This window comes from Anomalospiza imberbis, chromosome 8, assembly GCF_031753505.1.
Source record: "Anomalospiza imberbis isolate Cuckoo-Finch-1a 21T00152 chromosome 8, ASM3175350v1, whole genome shotgun sequence".
Classification (NCBI taxonomy): domain Eukaryota; kingdom Metazoa; phylum Chordata; class Aves; order Passeriformes; family Viduidae; genus Anomalospiza; species Anomalospiza imberbis.
In genome coordinates this window covers 17,536,990-17,557,469 of record NC_089688.1, presented here as the reverse complement: position 1 = coordinate 17,557,469, position 20,480 = coordinate 17,536,990, and the positions used below count along the sequence as shown (strand labels likewise).

At 37.9% G+C, this 20,480-nt stretch overlaps 2 protein-coding genes across 5 annotated transcripts in view; both read left to right on the top strand.

The window, feature by feature from the left end:
• LOC137478527 (FERM and PDZ domain-containing protein 2-like) overlaps positions 1-20,480 on the top strand; it is a 54,325-nt gene that overhangs the window by 22,907 nt on the left and 10,938 nt on the right. Inside the window, exons 18-19 of the mRNA XM_068198557.1 lie at positions 189-424; positions 989-1,097. Coding sequence (XP_068054658.1) covers positions 189-424; positions 989-1,097 — 345 coding nt within the window. The remainder of the gene's footprint in view (positions 1-188; positions 425-988; positions 1,098-20,480) is intronic.
• LOC137478047 (tyrosine-protein phosphatase non-receptor type 13-like) lies at positions 1,870-19,771 on the top strand. Of its 4 annotated transcripts, none has more exons than XM_068197546.1 (15): positions 1,879-2,126; positions 2,590-2,675; positions 2,866-3,013; positions 4,049-4,263; positions 5,119-5,217; positions 6,386-6,750; positions 9,142-9,436; positions 10,335-10,493; positions 11,140-11,314; positions 12,415-12,625; positions 13,804-13,841; positions 16,338-16,424; positions 16,834-16,898; positions 18,306-18,467; positions 19,336-19,748. In XM_068197546.1, the coding sequence occupies exons 1-15, from the start codon at positions 2,000-2,002 to the stop codon at positions 19,531-19,533; spliced, it is 2,430 nt and encodes an 809-aa protein (XP_068053647.1). In that variant the 5' UTR covers positions 1,879-1,999; the 3' UTR covers positions 19,534-19,748. The 4 variants fall into 4 exon arrangements, with proteins under 4 accessions (XP_068053650.1, XP_068053649.1, XP_068053647.1 ...); XM_068197547.1 differs by having other exon boundaries at positions 1,885-2,126; positions 9,241-9,436; positions 19,336-19,745; XM_068197548.1 differs by lacking the exons at positions 12,415-12,625; positions 13,804-13,841 and having other exon boundaries at positions 1,871-2,126; positions 19,336-19,752.

Here is a 20,480-nt window from a genome sequence, read left to right as displayed (position 1 = left end):
GACATTTCTGAACACTTACAATAGCAGTGCTCCATTTTACATTGACAACTCATTTCATAGATCTGATTTCACAATCAGTTGAAAGAATAAGTTACTTTGTCCTCTTGTGCTGAGTTATAATAATATTTTTCTTTAAGTTTACTTCCTATTTGTATTTAACAATGTCTTATTTTGGTATGGCTTTACAGATATGTATGAAGAAGGATTAAATGAAGAAAAGAATCTATCAAGAGGAAACAGCACTAGTGGATCTGAGATCTCTTGTGTAGACAGTGGGAGAAAAAAGATTCAGGATTGTCATACAGCTCTCCCCAAAGAACAGGACACAAATATAGACGAACTTGAAAAGACTCTCTCTTGGAATTTAGCATCAAAATTGGGCCCTAGGATTCCAGTTCCTTCAGCTGATAGCCTGGATATAAAGGTAACAGATTTTGATGCTGCTCAGTATGTTACACCCAGTACACAGCATATATACACAACATATCAGATACATGTAGAAGGGAAAGTAACTGTGAAAGAGATAGAAAACCTCGAAATAAATTACATTGGAAATGTCAAAATGATAGACATGTCTAGAATATGTGAATAGATGGGGAAACTGTTCTACAAAATGTTTTAAACATTCTCCTTCCTTTTCCAGTGGAGGGACAAAATTTTGATTACGTTCTTGCAATCTTTTAAATTTTCACTCCAGTCACAGAAAATGCCGTGTCTAATTTCCTAATTTTAGACATCCTCCCTATATATACTCAGGTTATGTGCATTTAGACAGATTGCATTCTGAGTAGCATTAGCTTAAGCTTCCAGTAATATCAGAGATATAAATGGTATTGCTCCAGGTTTACAGTGACAGCAGGATCAAGCCTTTTACATCTTCTGGAAATGCTCTCTTCCGTTTTTGTTTTTTTTTTTTAATTCCTTTCCCTCCCCTTTCTTTTTAAACCAAGATGCTGTAATCTCATTAAAGTTTTTATTTTTGAGACAGGCAGCTGATTCTTCCCACTTACCATCTCCATCAGAAAACAACTCAAAGGAAGTCTACACAGTGGAGCTTGTTAAAGAAGATGGGACTTTTGGAATCAGTGTGACTGCAAGTGTTACTGATAATCTTTAATTGTCTGTCAAATTGTTACCTGAGTGAGAACAAAGTCAGAAGATAGGCTGATAACAGAAACTGTTAGCATGGCACATTTTAAACCTAAGTGTCCAACTGATTGACATAGAATGCATGAAGTACTGTCTCTTCTCATTCCCTGGTTCTTACCTGCACCTTCTGTGAAAGAAATGTCCTGGCATAAAGCACGTGGCAGTAGGGACAAACCCTTTTTGTCCTTACTCGATTTGAGAACGTGATCTACCACTGAAAGCAGAGTTTGGTCAGGGAGGACTAGAGAAGGCAGCAGTGAAAACTGTCTGCTACATTTGGATAACAAGTCCTTGTCCTAGCTATTTAAGTTGAATTTAACCCTCCAGGCTGAGATGTCTTTACAGTCTTTGCTGAAATGGAATGTGAAGCAACAGACATTTCATTGCCTGCAGAAGAAATTAAGGGCCATTTTTTTCATCTGAATTTGGCCAGGGGATGTAGATGGACAGAACATGATTCTTAAGTTAATCTGGAATTTCTCTGAGTGCTCAAGTTCAGGTCCATGCTTGAAATACTGTCCTAAAGATTAAAATTGAAGAATGGATATTGCACAGCTTAGAAGCTGGGCTAGAGAATAACTGAAAGATGCAAGACTATTTTATGTGTGCATAGGGAAAAATTTATGAACATTAAGTAAATATTTTTATATAGTCACACAGAAATACATTGCATTTTCCTGAGAAAATAAAATAAGATTACTGCCTATGGAAGTATATTACAACTAGATAGGATTTTGGAGTAATATCCTCTTTCCCTTTTTCCTAATATTTAAAGAAGACAGTAATTCCTGAAGCAGTTACTTTGCAATGCATGTGTAAGTTGCTTTGATTTTTACCACAGGAAGAATATATGAAGACTCTAATCTCTGGGCATGTTTTGCAGGGTGGAATTAACACCAGTGTGCGTCATGGTGGGATATACGTGAAGTCAATCATTCCCAGGGGACCAGCAGATAAGGACGGACAAATAAAGATAGGTAACATGTCTGGCAATAAAACCCTGGGCTGCAGAACTCACTGTTAGTGTGGACAATGAAACACATTTGGGATTGGAGGTGCTACAACTGTAAAGTATAATATATGGTCCATCATTCCTCAGCCTGTCCCTGTACTACGTGTAGGGGTCCCACTGAAAAAGACAGAAACCTCACACCAACATTGTAGAGTTACCTTCTGTGGCTGCCATCAGACTAGTGACTCTGACATCACTGTTACTGTGCTAACCAGATGCTATCACTGCACTGATTTACAGAATACCCTGGAATGTTTTAGCTGCTGGTTATAGAATGCTGTGCAGCAACCAGTATTGCCTTCCTATTAATTAATATTAATTTGACACATGTAAGCATGAAGACCTATTGTAACATGGGCAGCCTCAAGGTTTACACCCTCTGAACCTGAACATCAAAGCAACTGGATGTTCTTTTTTTTTTACCTCAGGTGATCGTCTGCTGGAAGTAGATGGCATCAGCCTCTGTGGCATCACCCACAAACAGGCTGTGGAACACCTTAAGAAATCTGGCCAGGTTTGTACAACAGCAGAGATCAATAAGATACACAGTAAACTAAACTGAACTTAGCATGAAGCACAGTAGCCAAGCTTGGACAAAAGAACCATCCCCCCTCTGCTCCAACCCCGTTCCTCTAAACAGAAAAGTAAAAAGACTTAGGACTCACTAAGTGTGCTGTGTAAGAACCTGTTTATCCCTGTTTTAGATTGCCAAACTTGTTCTAGAAAGGGGAAACTACCAATTGGCAGAGCCTTGTCTGACTGCTAATGACAGAAAGGAGGACCAATGTGAAGTTGTTTCTGTGGCAACATCCCTCACAGATGGCATCAAGGACTGCTGCTTTTTGACAGATGGTAAGTGATAAAGAATGGAACTCAGGGTGACTTCCTACAGAGTGTGCAGGAAAGGAATCAATGAAAATTCGATGAAATTTCTGTGGGTTGGAAGGAAAACTGTATACTGAATAAAATTTTAATATTCAGTATTAATGACATAATCAAAAATCAGTTCTGAAAAAAAATATTTCTGATGTCTGTAGAGTTATAGTGGCTAGATATAGCTAAATTTACCCTAGGCATCGATCCTGTATCTCTCAGCCTTTTTTAGACTGGGCTGGCAAGGGAACACCCCTGTCTGTGCTCCACAGCAGTCTCAGGCAGGAAGCAGATGTGTTGCTGTGGCCAGGCTGTTACCCAGGGAGAGCCTCAGCAGCACAACTGCTGATGCTGTGACAGTGATGAAGCTGGAGTGAACTGGAGACTGCCCTCACTTAATTTCTTAAAAGCAGAAGATTTAGAGATCACTTACACAGAATTTAGCCAACAAATAAATGCTATATCTTTTACTGAAGGTTGTCTCATAAACACTAAGTCTGAACCATACTTTTCCATGGGGCAGTTACTCCTCTACACTGGAATTCTACACTGCAATTCACTACAAGCATGGTGTTTGGGAAAGGCCTGATCTCTCATTCTTGACTGGAAAGAGCAGTAGCTCCAATTCCAGCTTATGCTGGTTAGTGCAAAACCTAAACTAACACCGGGCAGCTACAGAATAGTAAAATCTATGCAACCCTTACAGAAGAATATCAGAAAAAGATAGCATGTGAATCTCTTTATGTTGGTCCAAAAAGCTTTTTCGTTTATGGGCTTGTACCAGACTGTGAACACACGGTGGAATAGATTCCAGCTCTCCCTATTCTGACGGTGAGATTTCAAAGACTTAGATAAGATAAAGGAACACCTAAACCTTCTTTTGTCTTTATTATTAGTAGATTTACCTCTGCAGCACACAGGGAAAAAGTCTTTTGAGAGTATAGTTTATACTGGCTCCTCAGGGGGTGCATATGCCATGGTTCCCACTTTTTTTCCAATCTCTGATTTGAGCAGATAACACATTTGAAGTGAAATTAACCAAGAATTCTGGAGGCCTTGGATTTAGTGTTCTGCAGATGGAAGGAGATGCTTGCGAACATCTTGGAGGAGCTATTGTCAGGATCAAAAGACTGTTTCCAGGGCAGCCAGCTGAAGAGAGTGGAGAAATTGAAGTTGGAGATGTCATTTTATCTGTGAATGGGAAACCTCTCAAAGGGCTCCCATATCAGGTAGCAGGAAGTGTCATTACTGGGGTTCCATCTGGGTAACAGGTTAATGAAGACAATGTATTTAAAGTTAATTATCCCCAGAGGGAGGCAGAGTTTGCATATAATTATTCTGATTTCTATGTAGGATTCCTCTCTAGAACTCCTATGTAGAATTTCCTTTCTAAATGAATTCTGACAGCTAATTTCTTCTGCTATTTAATTTCTAAGTCTCTACCATTAATGTATAAATTCTATTGTTAGATGCATACCAGTTGTTAATTAGTTGGAATCTTTGTTGCTGTTATGCATGATTGGAATGATTTTCCCCCTGTGGTCATTTGTGCTTTGTAATGGCATGCTAAATATAATGCCCCAGATTCAAACTTCTACCAAGAGTGGTCAGTCCTGTGAAAGTTTTTAACCTGGAATGAGAAATTCTATACTCAATGAAGAAATTAAATGGTAATGGCCTACGTGTGGATTTCTTTTTTTCATTGGAATATGGCAGTTTGGTGAGCTATGCTGAAATAATTGACCAAAGATGTTACTGCCACGTGTGGTTTGAATGAATTTGCTTGAAAATTCTGTTTTCTTCAAGAAAAGAAAATTAATTAACCTAAACCTATGTGCCTGATGTCAAAGCAGAAGTTTGTAAATAGAACTGACTTTACTTTAGCTACATGTTCACCTATAAACTACGGTCCTTTTGTATGACAATCCTTCAGTGGTGAATATTGGCCCTCAGACACTGCTGAGAGGCACAAATACCAGAAATGTAGCATTCACAACAAAAATTTTCTCCATCTCAGTTGGTAAAATGACACGTAAGATTTACTCTGTTCCATCAGAAATATAACATTCCTTCTTTCTCTTTAGGATGTCCTGCATTTGTTAAGAGGAGCTCCTCGAGAAGTTACACTGCTACTTTGCAGACCACCAAAAGGTGTTCTTCCAGAAATAGAGCAGATTGCTCTGGTAAGGGAAAGCTTCTGACAGAAACTTGTTTCTGTAAACCTGGAAAGACACTACTACATTTTCTATCCAGTCTTGAACAAGGCAACTTTCCCTTTTCTCCAAGGCCCTCTATTCCTTTTCTTTCCCTTCCTGGTTTCAACTCAACCTGCAAAGTTCAACTTATAGTTTCTTAGCAACTAAAATAATACAAGTCTGGCAGACATAAAAAATACTTTTCCCAGTCCAACAACTTTTGAATAGCTGTACTGTCACTGGAGTGAAATAGCACATACCCAAGTTGGTCTTCTAGTGTTGCTTCTAGAAATGCTCTACCAGATCCTCAGCCAGAAAATGCAGATATTCTCAAATGCAGCTATTTAACTCCCCAAAGAGAGAAGAAAATAAAGAACTTTTCCTATCCAGTCTATCTCTTAATGAAGTTAAATAAATGGAATAATAGTTTCAACTGGTTATTCAGGTTTTTATGGATAGTTAGCAGAATCTGCAGGGGGAGAAACAAAGCACAAACAAAAAATACCCCAAACCATAGACACTGCACAGACTAAAACATGGCCATTAGATGTGCTAGCATTATTACTCCTGCTTCTTGAAGACACCTCATGGACACATAACAAGTACTCTTATAAGGAATATGCATTAGCACTACTCTTGCTCCATTCAGAATGGCCCACTGATGGTTCCCATCCCACTAGGAGTTATAGCCACCAACAGGCAGACAGAAATGACAGTCAGAACCATCTGCAGGTAACAAACTGACTCCTGCTGCTCTGCTGCAGTGTGCCCATGGCTGATTGCTATGGTCAGTCGCACAGGAGTCAAGTCTGGAAGTTACTTCCATGGAATGAAGAGAATATAAACACAACATTGAGGCATGATATGACCATATATATTAAAAAAGAACTTCTAGCAAATAATTAATTGGAAAAAGTGATTTGGTGTAGTAATTTTGATTGGAACTCTTGTAGAACGTGAAAAATAAGCATTAAGACAAAAGAGTTATTTGGTAAGAGAGCACCTCCTTCTATTTTTCTCCTTCCTTCCAGCTACCATTTGGTATTTTCCCATTCAGAAGCTCGCTAATATTGCCTTTTGAAAATATTTTGCTCTTGAAGGAAAAAATATGGGAGATTAAAAAGGAGTTACACTAACCTTTCTGTTTTTTTCATAGACTCCAGCACCATCTCCAATTAAGGACTTTGTGGCAGAAATGCCAGGCAGCACAGAGGCAGGAAACAGAATGGATCAATCAACCAATGATGGAGGTAGCATCTCTCCAGACCTTGAAGACTGCCTTGATTCTCCAGTGGGAGAAGATTTCAGTGAGCCTCCTGAGGATGACAGCTCAGCTTACGAAGAGCAGGAAGCTGAGTTTCAAGAGAAACCCATACAGAAACTCCCAACTTCCAGAGAAAGTTTCTATAAGCATCTTTGGAAGATTCATCAAGAAGCTTCCAGTTCTGAAGTCTTCCACTCTCTAGAGGAGGAAGTGAAGCAGAACTGCTACTCACCATGTGAATTTGGACAGGCCAAAAGGTAGGGAATACTTAAATCTGTTCTGCAGCCTTTCCTTTGACTCTTAGAACTTTGAAAGTTAATTGCTTGGGTTTAAGTACAGGGCTCTCTGCTTCTAATCACTCCTGATTACTGAAGATTTTGTTTTATTATCTTATTCTGACTTGCCTAATCTGCTTTCCTTATTTAGTCTCATCTTATTAGAATTTTGCAGAAGTCTGCATTGCAAGATAGTTGTAAGAGTTCTGCACCATTGTAATCATTTATGCTGTTCAGCTGAAGGTGGTTGCCATTTGAAATCAGTGGAAAGACACCTGTTCACCTAAATAGGAAACAAATACTTTTTATTGATTATATGATTTTAGGCTTTCATTTATTTTCAGAGTTGACTTAAATAGGCACCAAATTTTTTTTCTTATTCTGTGTTCTCTTAATTTCAAAATTTTTCATAGGAAATAAAAACACCTCAGAAGAGAAATTGTGATCAAGGAGGAAAAAAAGGGTTATTTTATGTTTTCTGGTCTTCAGAAGCCAATAGAACCCCTGAGCCAGAGGAATTATACAATAAAATGTAGGGCAAATGAACTCAGTCTCCTTTTACACTCCTTTGGATATATCAGATACTATCACACAGAAGATAATCCATTCCATTTTCATCATCTTTCCCAGTGCAAAAAAGTATAAATTATCAGAACAGAAAGGATTGATGCAAAAACAAACTGAAAGTCTTCCAGAGGCCTTTAACTAACAGTTTTAGTAATTTTATTGAGAAACTAATTTGTATTTCTCCATATACAGTAATTTGAAATAATTTTGTTACTTTTGACACTCATGAAGCACAGCCCCAGACATTCATCTCTGGGGAGTGACAGCACTACCTGACACTGCAAACCAAGTGGGATTATAGTGGCTGTTTGTAATTTTAGCATCTCTTTGCCAAGTGCAGAACCTTCACTCAATTCATGAATGAAGCTCCTGCTTAATTATCTGCTTCTATACTTCTGAGAGTAAAACCAGCAGAAATATGTCTGCAGCAAACATATTTGCCAAGAGTAATACAGATTCAACAAAAGTAAGTTTATTGTGGGCAAATAGCAATTCCAAGAAGGAAGTTCTGAAATAAATGTTTTTGTTCGATACATTTTCAGTATCATTTAGTATCAGCTTCTGCATTTTTAAAAGGCACCCAGAGAAGTTTAGGATGCCGTACATTTTAAACAATATTTTTAACATAATCTCAATTTCAATCCTTCCAGCTAAAACCACACAAAATACCCAGAAGGAAATAGGCATTAATAAAGGACTTTCTTTTGATTAATGAAGAAATTTCTCCAGATTGCTCAAAATATTTCATGCAAATGTATAAATTTTCTGATATGAATTTTACAGATATCTTCTGTGATTTCATATGGGATGTGCAATTAATTTTAATTTTAGTTGTCTATGTTTGTTTGGGAGATGATTGACAGTTCACTTCTATCAAAGAGAAAAAGATCCTGGCTGATGTAAATATGAATATGCCATTTTAGATGTTTTTAAGATGAATGAATGTTTAGCAATATTTCAATAAGGATTGACATGAAGAAAACATACTTTAAAAAAATGTGTTTTCAGCATTTTTATGAGCTTTAAATGGTAAATTTTTGGGAGACGATGTCACAGTTGTCCTTCATGAGGGATAACAGCCAAAACTATTAAACACAGCATGTATGATTACAGTTTGGGCTTGAACATCAAAAGTGCTGAATACTTTGTCTGCAATATAGTGGAATAGAATCAATAATAATTTTAATTCAATTAATTTAAGAAGTCCATTGGTGGTTTTCAGACAACTCATATGCTTCAAGGCAAGCATAAGAATAAAGGCAAACTTATAAAGAGGAGTAAGGACTTCTTTTCATTAAGAAACAGCAACCACTTCATATTTCATGTTTCTGGTCTGTGCCCAGTTACCAAAGAAAGACCTGTAGAAGCCAGAAATGTGGCTGGCATTCCTTTTTCCAGAAAAATGCTAATATAAAAATTGTAGTGGTATTTTAATGTCCATACTGCTTACCAGAAAAGTTAATTAATTTGTTTATGGAAGATGAAAAAATTAATGGTCTGGGCTTTGTCCAATTATTCATTTCGAGAGGCAACCAAGTACTAATTAACACCTTAAAAAATTAAGAGTGCAAGAATTTGCAAAGGTAAATAATGAAAGTTTTTTAATCTTTCAAGTAGCTTTGCAAAATATTGATTACTTACTTGTTTTTATACTACCATTGAAGGATTCAGATAGCAGTTCAATACCATAACTAGTAATTCAGTTAAAATGAAAATAAGGTAATACATAAACAGTAGACTTTTCAGTGGCCATCTAATAAAGCATATGGAGGAAAACCCCAGCACTGCAATCTTTTTATTTTTCAGCCACGTATTTAATAAGAGTCATGATGACCTATTGAACACAAAATGTATGCCTGAAACTCTCTCTCTAACCCCTATTGATGAAGAGTATCTCACTGTCAGCTCAATGCCTGCGACCTCACTTCCACGAGGAAGAAGCTCCAAGACAGTCTCTGCAACCACTGCGACCCCAGAGCCACATGTTTGTGGTCCCTCATCATCATCCTTGTCTGCCAGAGAGACACATGACAGTGACAGTGAATGGGAAGACTTGGAGGAACCAGAGGAAGAGAAGGAAGAAAATAAATTCTGCATTCAGGTATGTGATGGACACCAAATTACCAACAGATAGAATACAAGGGAAAATAAGCAATTTTAACAATGTCACAGACTCAAACATTAATTTTAACTCATTTTCTATGCTATTTCCACTTTTTTTTTTTTTTTTTTTTTTTTTTTTTTTTACTTTTCTGAATATCCACAATCTTCAAATAAAGCAGACCTTCTACTATGCCCAGCTCTCCAGAATTCTTAACCATTTGCCTTAGGGCTATTTCTTTTTTCTTGACATCTTACTATTTCTCCAACTTTCCAAAATTCTGCATTATTATTCTCAGTGTATGAAGGCCTAAAAGCTCTCTAGTAGCTTCTAAAATTAATTGGAGTCAGCTACATGTTTTTTTTCTGCCATGTTTCAAGGCCATGCAGAAAATCACTTTGTTACAGTGATATTGCTGTAATGTCCTGATAAGAAAGTATGATCCTTGTGCTAATTACTATTCAAAATATAAGGCTCAGTCCCGCCAAATGCTGAATATCTTGCATTCCTGTGATACTAACGAGCTCTGAATTCCTACTAATTTGAGAGCACTGTGGACAAAATTTAGCTCCAGGCATTTCCTTCAGTGGGACAGCAATGGCAGTAACAGTAATCTTTTCACCCTGCTATCGCAATGCTTGTCAGCTCAGAGGCCTCCAAGGCTTTCTTTACACATTCCAGATGCCTCATCCCAGGTCCTGGTGGCATTCTCTGCTTTACTAGGCCCTATAAATCAATCAGCATGAACCTCCACAATTCTGGGCTATGGCAGAACACCTTTTACATACTCTTGTACCATCTGTGGATCTGATTCCTACCTGCATATAAAAATTATGGAAGATGTTACTGAAGCAACAGAAAAGCCTATATTAAACATACCCCGTGCTTGTTTTAACAGGAAATGGAGATCTTTGTGACTTTGACAAAGTCAGAGAACAATGGTTATGGATTCTCTGTAGTTCTTAACAAAATGGATACCTGCCTGTATGTTGATGAAATCTTGAATGATCCTGCCCTTTCTGATGGAAGATTGAGAAGAGGAGACAGAATCATTATGGTACAGTAATTGTTTGAGTTTATGCAGAGCAGAAAATATTTGCAGATCAATGTCATTTAGCTTTGGCATTCTTCATTTAGTATCACCTATTTATCCCGTATTTAGGTATGTAAATAAATAATATAAAAAAATCTAATTCTGCTGACCTCAGCTGGATAAATTTCAGGCTGAATAGACTGTATGATGAGGCAAATAAAACGAATCTAGGAGCAATTCAAGACAAGCGAGACATTAAATGCCTTCCCAATGAAATGACATAAGCTGAATTAATGTAATAAGGTAATAGGTGACACACAAAGGATGCAGGAATTATGTCCTTTGTAATGCAATAACAAAACGTTTTTTCAGCCTAGTTCATGTTCAATTTTTTGCATAAGACCCTCTTCCTTGTTTTTTGCAACAAGATGTTGCGTTTCAATGGGGGAAAAAGCTATTTTTATTAAAGCTCTGCATTCAGAAAATGAAAGTTCAAAAATAAATACTACTGCAATCTTAATTGTTAAATTTATTTACATTAAATACCATAGCAAAGCAATAAAAAGGAAGTAAAAACTAATTTAAGTTCATATGCAAAATTCAGAGTAGGGGGAGAAGTAAATGATGGTCAATGAGATCTGTGACATGATTGTACCGGTTTGTCATTTAGGTCAATGGAATTGATGTCACATCTTTACCATGTAATGAAGTCCTGACTTTACTGCAAAGCTCTTCTCCAGATCTGCACCTTGTGGTTGGTCGTGCTGACAGTGACCCACGTCCCTCAATTAGGCCAGAGGAGATTCCTGAAATTACTCTCACAAAGGGTGCCGATGGACAGCTAGGTGTGTAGTAAATGCTGTATTTGCTATTTTGGACAGGAATGACAGCATAAGATAATCAAAGGACTGACAGAATAAGATAATCATAAGCAAATGTGCTCTGGGATCAGTATGATCCAAACTGACCTTGACACCTTTATGTTCTTCATGATCACCCATGACCAAGGAATAAGAGCTTTTTTTTTGGGCAACACCTAAGAGGGAAGACTAATGCTTCTTATTAGACTAATCAAGTAGCTGGAAAAATGATCTTTACATTATCACCCTATTAACTGAAGTTTCTGGCAGATTTCCAGGCTCATATTTTTGTGTTACTTACGTACATAAATTTTGGGCAGTTGGATAATAACGTCTACTACCTGCAGAGACACATAAAGATCTATTTGAAGGGAAAGAAAAAAATTGAAGAAAAGGTAAAGTTTAAGAAGGATGAGCCAGAGGCTGAGACTACAGTTTGCTATTCAAAAGATCTCCACTTGAATCCTTCATTCACCACAGACACAAACAATACAAACAATACAAATGATAAAAGAAATCCCCACAATGGGAGTATCTTGATATTTCTGTAGCATGTTATGAGTACTGCACACAGATAAAACTGTAGACTCAGGAACCAGTATGGCTGTATTTGTTCATGTACAGCATCCTGTTTCCAGGTAGGAACTAGTTTGTTCAGAGATACCTCGAGTGTTATTTGCACTGTGTAGGTACCTCCTCAGCTGTTGTAGGCCTCCTTTCCCAGTGACATCCTGAAGACTGCAAGGCATTTAAATGTGCAGGTAATGAGGGAGCTGCTGCTATGCAGCTCAGTGTCCTATTGCAATGACTATCGAACATCAGATGAAATAAAGCACTAGGGCAGCACTGAAATACAGAGATGGACATCACCATTTAAGTTTTTCCATACTTTTTTTTAACATCTAATGGCATTTCACTCTTTCAGTCCATCTTATACATCCCATCTTACTGGGGCAAGACTGTTATTTATGTCAATGATTTCTTCAGCCTATCTTTCAGCGGCTCACATTTATTCCACTTTAAGTCACTGACAGTGAAATTCAAAACACTCTGCCACAAAGGATGCTTTCTCTGCATTATTCTAGGCTTGAAGCTGACAGGAGGAGCTGGAAGCAAGTTACAAGGTATTTATGTGCTAGAGATAGTGCCTGGCTCTCCTGCCAGTGTGGAAGGCAGTTTGCAGCCACAAGATCAGATTGTTTACATCTGTGGACTGTGCACTGAGGGCATTAGCCTGGATGATGCAGTGAGAGTGTGTGAAGCTGCCACCCAGAATGTTCGAATCAAAGCCACAAGGTAAATCTGAGCATACTTGATCCTAATGCTGAAGAAAGTTTCTAAATTTTACATCAACAAGTCAGACAACACAAAACCAAAAAATGCTTTATCTCAAAGGTCTGAATGTTGCAACCTGAGAACATTTATAAGATGGTTTTAACTCCCTGTAATTACAACTAACACACCAAGTATAAGTAGACTCATCCAACACAAACAAGAACTTGTGAAATTTCATCATCCAAAACCAAATGTAAAGCCTTTAACTGTGAGGCTGAGCAGCATTTTCATATGTCTTGTTCTCTAGGGAAAATCTTTGTATTTCCATCACTAGCGTCAACCTTCTCCTTACAATCTCAGATTCACAACTACAAGCAAGAAACTATCTCTGATCAGAAATTCTGAGATAATTCCAACAGCCAAACATTTTAGAAAGGTACTAAAAATGCAGCATTTAACCTGCAGCATGAGCAGAAAGTCTTTCCAGACCTGAACAATAATCAGCTGTAAAGGATTTCACTTATCAGTTCATGGCTGCACTTTTGATTCATTGTGTTCCACAGTCTGATATCACACCAGCTCAGGTCCTGGACTGATGCAGAAAGAGCTTCCAAAGATCTCAGAGGAACGGTAAAATATTAACTCAAAGCATGTAAGAAACTGAGTTATGTAACCAGAGCATGTGACAGAATGGCTATCACAGCTGTCTTAACATAGTTCAAACTTTTATCACTGTTTTATTAACTTGCACTTATCTAACAGAAGAAGAAACTGCTGCCTCATTATACATCTTGCTGTACAAGAAGTTGGTAGGCAGCATGTCCTGATTGTCAGAATTTTCAAACTAAGGAGGTAAACAGAACTAAGGTAAAAGAAACTTACAAAAGAGCATTCCCACTTTATACAGGGGGGAGCCAAAACTGAATTCAAAATGGACCAGAAAGCAGTTCTGTATCGGGCCAGGTGATTTAACATGCTTATTTTTTCCCCAATGCATCAATGCATTTCAATAAAATATTTCACTACAGTCAAATATTTCCATATACTGATATCAATTCTCTTTAGAAAAGCACCACTAACAAAATCATAGAAGGACAACTACTATTTAGACAATTGAATTACTAAAAATAATTTTCATATGTGCTTTACAAAGCATGCAGCGCTTAATGGCTCACATATTTCACTTTTTCTGCCCCCAGAAATGGCAATCCAGTGGTTCCTATAGAGCAGGAAAATAGTAAGTAAGGCTAATATTTTTGAGTTTTAGTTCAAAACTTGCTTCTGATTTTGAAAATAAGCATAAGGTATTGATTAATTGCATTTAAAACTTATTAACAAATTGTAACTTGCTGTTCAGTATTTCTGTTATGGCCATTTTAAGGGTCTGAAGAAAATATGGTAGCTGTTTAAAGACAGAAATAAAATGTATAGTTCTCTGTAAAAAAGTAAGTTGTTACATATTCCGTTTCTATTTTTTTAATTTGTTATTAAATAGAAATTTTATGTGGTCATATTTCAACACCTGTTTTGACTGCAACTATTCTCTAAGAAGTTTTCCAGCACTTCTTGAGCCACTATTTAATATGAGCCACTACTTCATCATCTAGACCACCTTTTAAAACTGTTATTAATGAAGTATATAAAATCATCAGGCAGCACTAATATCTGTTAGTTTATATAAAAGCATTCCTATAAGGGGAGATATTTGATACTCTAACTGATACAAAACTTCAGCAATCATCTGCACCGCAAAGATTTGACCAGAACTGCTCTAACAGCCTAAGGAGTCTCAGCAAGCACAGGCTGCACGTGCACCCTCAGGTGGAAGGAGAGGTATCACATCTAGGTCAGTACATACAAAAGGTGTTAGTTATGCAAGCAATACTTTCCAATGCACACTTGGTTACAGCATTAAGTCAGGCCTAACCCCAGTTTCATTTACCTGAAGATATATCTCAGTGTTTGTTGGTTTGGTTTTTTTTAATCATGCAAAGATGACTTCAAAAAGTAACCCTGGACCACAATTATTCACATGCCTACACTCATCTGAATACTGGCATATGGTTACCTGAAAAACTTATTCCAAATCAAGTTAGTTACAGATTTCCTTACACATGTGTTTGTTTCCATAAACTGAAGCAATTTTCTACAAGATAGGGATAAAGTTATGTGTACTCTGAGTTAACGGGATAGAACTAAAGCATGGCAAGTGTATATCCTGGTAGGACTTTGTTTACACAGGCTTGTGTGAGCTTTGCAGATTCCAAGATTTCTCAAGACACCTTCTAATAAGTAACCAGACCTGATCCACCTCTGATAGAGTTATGAACTCTGTACTGGCACATTTACCTGCCTCTCCTATAAAATAAGATGTGTAAGGTCCTGCACATGGGTCAGAGCAATCCCAAGCATAAACACAAGCTGGGCAGAGAACGGATTGAGAGCAGCCCTAAGAGGGACTTGAGGGTGTTGGCTGATGAAAAGCTAAACATGACTGAGCAATGTGCCATCACAGCCCAGAAATCATATCCTTGGCTGCACCAAAAGCAGAGTGGCCATCAGGCTGAGGGAGGGGATTCTGCCTCACTGCTCTGTGAGACTGCAGTGCTGGAGTGCTGCATGCAGCTCTGCGGTCTCCAGCATAAGAAGCACATGGACCTGCTGGAGAGATTTAAAGGGGAGGCCATAAGGATGGTCAGAGGGAGGGCTGAAGCACCTCTCTTGTGAAGACAGGCTGGGAGAGTTGGAGTTGTTCAGCCTGGACAAGAGAAGACTTTTGGGAGACCTTACGGCTCCTTCCAGTTCTTAAAGGGGTACTGCAGAGAGACTTCTGACAGAGGCATGTAGTGATAAGACAAGGGAGAATGGCATCAAACTGAAAGAGGGCAGATTTAGATTAGATAGAAGGGAGAAATTCTTTACTGTGAGGTTCAACACTGGAGCAGGTTGCCCAGAGAAATTGTGGACATCTCATCCTTGAAAATCTTCAGGTCCAGTCTGGATGGAGTTTTGAGCAACCTGATCTAGTGAAAGGTGTCCCTGCTCATGGCAGAGGGTGGGAACTAGATGATCCTTAAGGTCCTTTCTTAAGGACCTTAAGGCTCTATGATTCTTTCATTTTATAGGCACTTTGAAAAACCTATAGTAATTTTGTATTTGGTGTTCCATTTGCTATCATCACTCATAGATTTATAGATAAATTGGTAATAATTTGTTATTCAGAAAGCAAGCCTTCATTTCTATAGACTTAATTACAAGAACACATACTAAAATTGCAATTGCAACAGGTAGCTTTTTTTTTTTTAAACTACAGGACATTCATTATTTTCAATAATTGCCACATTAAGAGTACTTTGTGGAAGACAGCTAAGATCACCAAAATATGATAAAGCAAAACCATAAAACTGAGGGGGCTGGTAGAGGTGGGAGTGTTCCTTCATCTGCCTGATCACTGCCACATGTCTAGAGTGACTCAGTCTGGTCTCTGATTGTTGTTACAATTTTTAAAATAACAATGGCTAAGATGCAGTAACTCTGCAGTTCATGACTGAAATGTTTATATCTCTGAGCAAATTGGCAATCTTAATCATGCAGTGGTCTCACACTGCTCCATATAGCATCAATATTGGGTATTGATGCTTTGTTTAATAACCTAAGCACAGAGTTTACATTCCATGTGTACATGAAGTTTAGCAAGAGGCCTGTCAGAACAAACATGTGTGTATGTTTTTAGGGCCACCAGCTGAAACAGAGAAAGCCAGTATTTCTTTGTCAAATGAAAACCTGAACTCCAAGGAACAGCATCTGCTGCATCAACATGGTAAGGAGCTTTTCATTTTTCAATTAGGGTTAGTAAAATTGTGTTCTTTGAAAGAAAAGTAAGTCTATAAGTGATAATAGCATCACCTGGGAAAGATTAATTCTTCATAAAAAATCCTGCCTCCCTCAGAGTTTCAGAGAACATTTATACATTACTGTTCTCCATCTGGTGTCTCTGCAGCGTGCAATTCCTAAAGCTTGTTTTGGAACCTGCTCACAGGGAGGTAAAAAGGTCACAGTGTGGTTCACATTTCAGGAGTTTTAGGCCACATAAATCCATAGGATTTATTTTGTATTTCACATATAAAATATTAGATGTTTTATTATGTCTCTGAATGAGATTTTGAGTGTTATACTGTAGAGTATTTTACCAGGACAACTATCTAAAAATTGTTGTGGCTTTTTCACAGAGAAACATTTGGAGGAAACAAACTGTGATGCTCAGCAGAACACTCCCGATTCTCCAGAATGTAAAGTAAGTGACACTCTGAGGTGTGAGGTGCTTCATCAAGTGAAGTGAGCTATATGGAGAGAGGTTTTTTCAATAGTGCCATTTAATGTATTTTCTTTCTCTCTTTGAAAATACGAATATAATGCACTTGGAGAGTGTCCTGTAAGTGTTGAATTGTATTCAGCATTCACAGAGTAGAATGCACTGGGCACTTCCTGGGGACAGACTCTCCTGTTGCTGTTTTTCAATGCTTAGAAAAAAAGTAGCACAGGAAAAAGACACAGAATGTCACAGCATGGGATTCTGGGGAAAATATATGCAATTGTGAAACGTTTTCCACAGCAATCTTTGAAAACTGAGATTAATGTTTCATTCTGCAATTTTCAGATAGACATTAGAAAAGAAAGTAAAATTAGCCCAAATCTTTGCAGTATTATGCAGCACTCATGTAGACCAATATGGTTTGAATTTGGCAAGAGTAATGCATTTTTAAAGTTATTTATTGTTTATTAGGAATTCCTGAATACACAGGAATGTTGTTGTTGGGGGGAAAAAGTTCTTTCCATGCTCAGCATACAATGCTTGAAAATTCTTACAAGAGCAAACATCACTTCTGTTGATGTAAACACATGGAAAATAATGTTAGTTGAAATAATCAAAATTGGGACGGATATTTCATGTTTAAATATTAACTAGTTTTCTCTTGATTGTGGTTTTCAAAAAAAAAAAAAAAGCTGTCTCTTGTTAAAATTAGACCTCCAACCTGACAAAAAAATTGGAACAATTTTCTCATTTTTGACTATGTCATCACTATTATTGCTTCTTCTGCATGATTTAATCCATGATGGTTTATCTGTTCAACCTGCAAAAATAATTTACAGGGCTGATATTTGTGGCATTGGAACTAGTCAAGACGCAAGTCATAAACATTTCTAGCTTGCTGCTATTTCTGACATAGTACTTGACCCTAAAAAAGCAAATGAAGTGTTAAAGAGATGGGAATGTTGGGATTACAAGATTAAGATCTAAATTACAGAAAAGTAAGATAATAATCTATGTACTGCATTACTGTCATGCTGGAGATAAGAATGCCTTATTTGTCAGTTAAGGTGATTTATTTGATATATGATAAAAGGATTACAGAAGTACACATTTCTTTGCTCCTAAGGGGTTAATTACCCAGCAGCAATTATTAAACAGAGTGTGAAAATAAGTATGTACTATTTTTATTCTGATACATATAAGCAGCAGTTAGCTTGATCCCTGGAAGCTCTATAGATTTATTCAAGAGTAGGATATAGCTCATAACCCACATCAGACAGTGAGGACTGTGGGAATAATGTGGGAATGTGGGAATCTTTGGTAATAAAAATGCCAACAAATACAGCTCCGAATAAACGCCACTTTAGACTGCATCCTTGTCTATTGTAGGACTTCATTATTAAGATTGAGCTGGAAAAAGCAGAAAATGGAAGCCTAGGATTTGCTCTAGTAGGTGGAAAAAATGGAAGGGCTATCCTAATTAAAGCCATCAGCCCGGACAGCAGTGCAGATCTAGATGGAAGACTTCAAGTTGGTGACATCTTACTTAAGGTAATGTTTGTTCTTCATTGCTTGGGCTTACATTTTCTCTACTTACTCTATAATGAGCATCTGTCCAATATAAAAGTGTGCAGGTTGGAAATCTGATGCTGCTTTGCACAGTAGCATGTAGAAGGTGGAGTCCCTTGGCTCCTGGTGGTCAGAGGGTTGTCCTGGGGCCCGTGTGTCTTCCCTGGAGTTCAGCCTCCTGCGGGACTGGGCCTCCCCAGAGCTGGTAACTGGACACCTCAGCAGAGGCAGATCCAGAATCACAGAGCAAGCACCAACTGCACCTACTCCTGACTGTAATTGTGCCTAGTGAGGATTCCAGAGAAACTTCAGGGAAACCAGAGTTAACTGGCCAAGCATGCAGGTCGCAGCTAACCAGGAGCCTACTGGGAAGAACCTGTCATGTTAGGTATTACCAAGACAAACAAAAAGCACTGGAATTAGGGCTTTTGAGTATTTATTTAAAATCTTACTATCCTAGCCACTCTGCCACCTTTTAATATAAATAATCCTTTTTGTTCCACCAAATGATTTTTTCTTCTCCCTCCATGAGTTTCAAAATGGTTTGATTTTCTGGCTTTCATTTCCTTCATCTCTCCTTCATCTTCTCAATGAAGAATGGGAGAAAGCCTACTTACTATCTCAGACTATAATTCTGTGGTGTCCTGCTGGCAATCATGCTATAAAGATACAGAGATGAAGGATCAAGTGAGTTAGGAGACAATGAGAATTGTCTCACACAAATGGGAGAAAATTATGACACATGAAGTTCAAAGAAGTTATATAAAGATTTCCCAGTGCTAGAATATGTGATTTTAAAAAAGGCTTTGTGTTACAGGAATCTGGAAATACACATCATTGTATTTTTCAGGTGAATGAGACTTTTGTGTCTGGTCTGCCACGCCAAACAGTTACAGATCTTCTGCGCAAGGCGCAAGGCACTGTTCAACTCACTGTCTGCCGAAGCCTGGCTTTGCACTGGGCTTATTCAGGCAACCAGAGCAACAGAGCTTCCACTCCAAACACAAAAGCAGAGCCTGGTAAGCAGCCACATCCACTCATCATATGACAGAAGTGGGATTATGTGTTGCCTGAATTCAACTTTGGTATTAGCAAAACAAGTCAATTTTACAGTTAGTCCTGTTTCATAGCTGTAGGTACAAACATATTCTTCACCCTGATTTGCAGCTCTTGCTGAACTGCTCAAGACATAGGACCACAGGGAAGGAATGCCCAAGTGTGATTTTTAAGTCTAGGAACAAAGCTGTATGGCTCAAAGATGCTTTAACTCAGCTTAAGTTTTTAAGTCATGAATGTTGGTCTGATTTTACCCCATTTTATGCAACTCACTGATGGAATCACAGCCTAGTTTTGCCTCAGTTGCTAAAATACTTCTCCCACAAACTTCACAACCCATCACTCCTACTTATCTCCTGGAAGCACTACACCTCCTGTTCTGTCTGGCAGACAGATCCTCTCTTTTCTGTGGTGTTCATGCTCAGATCCAGAAGCCTCTGCTCCCAGGTCTATTGTTATTCATTTGAGAGCACACCCATCATGCAAAGGGCAGTACTTACAGGCATGACTAACTCTATGGAAGAACTTTGTGCTTCATGCTCTGCTCTATTGAATACTCAAATATTAAATACTAATTAAAGATGGGAGTGGAAGCAAGGATATAAAACTACCAATAGATTACATAGTTATAGTCATCAACTTTCTATTTCTTTGAATACTGAAACATTTCCTATAATGTGGAGAAACCTAAGTGGGAAGGATATAGAATTCCTCCTTCTGGCCTGCTGGTTACAAATTGAAGGCTTTGTTTCAAGTATTCTTTGTCAAGAAGACACTGCCATTGCCATTTTCTTCTTAAGTGACATCAGTGAATTACATAGTTTCTGGGAAGTTTAAACTGTTTTCCTGCAAAGCACAATGGTATTATAAAAGTACTGGCAGCAAAGTTAATCTGTGGTATTTTTCCCTTAGCACTGTGAAGGAATGAGCTGGTTAGGG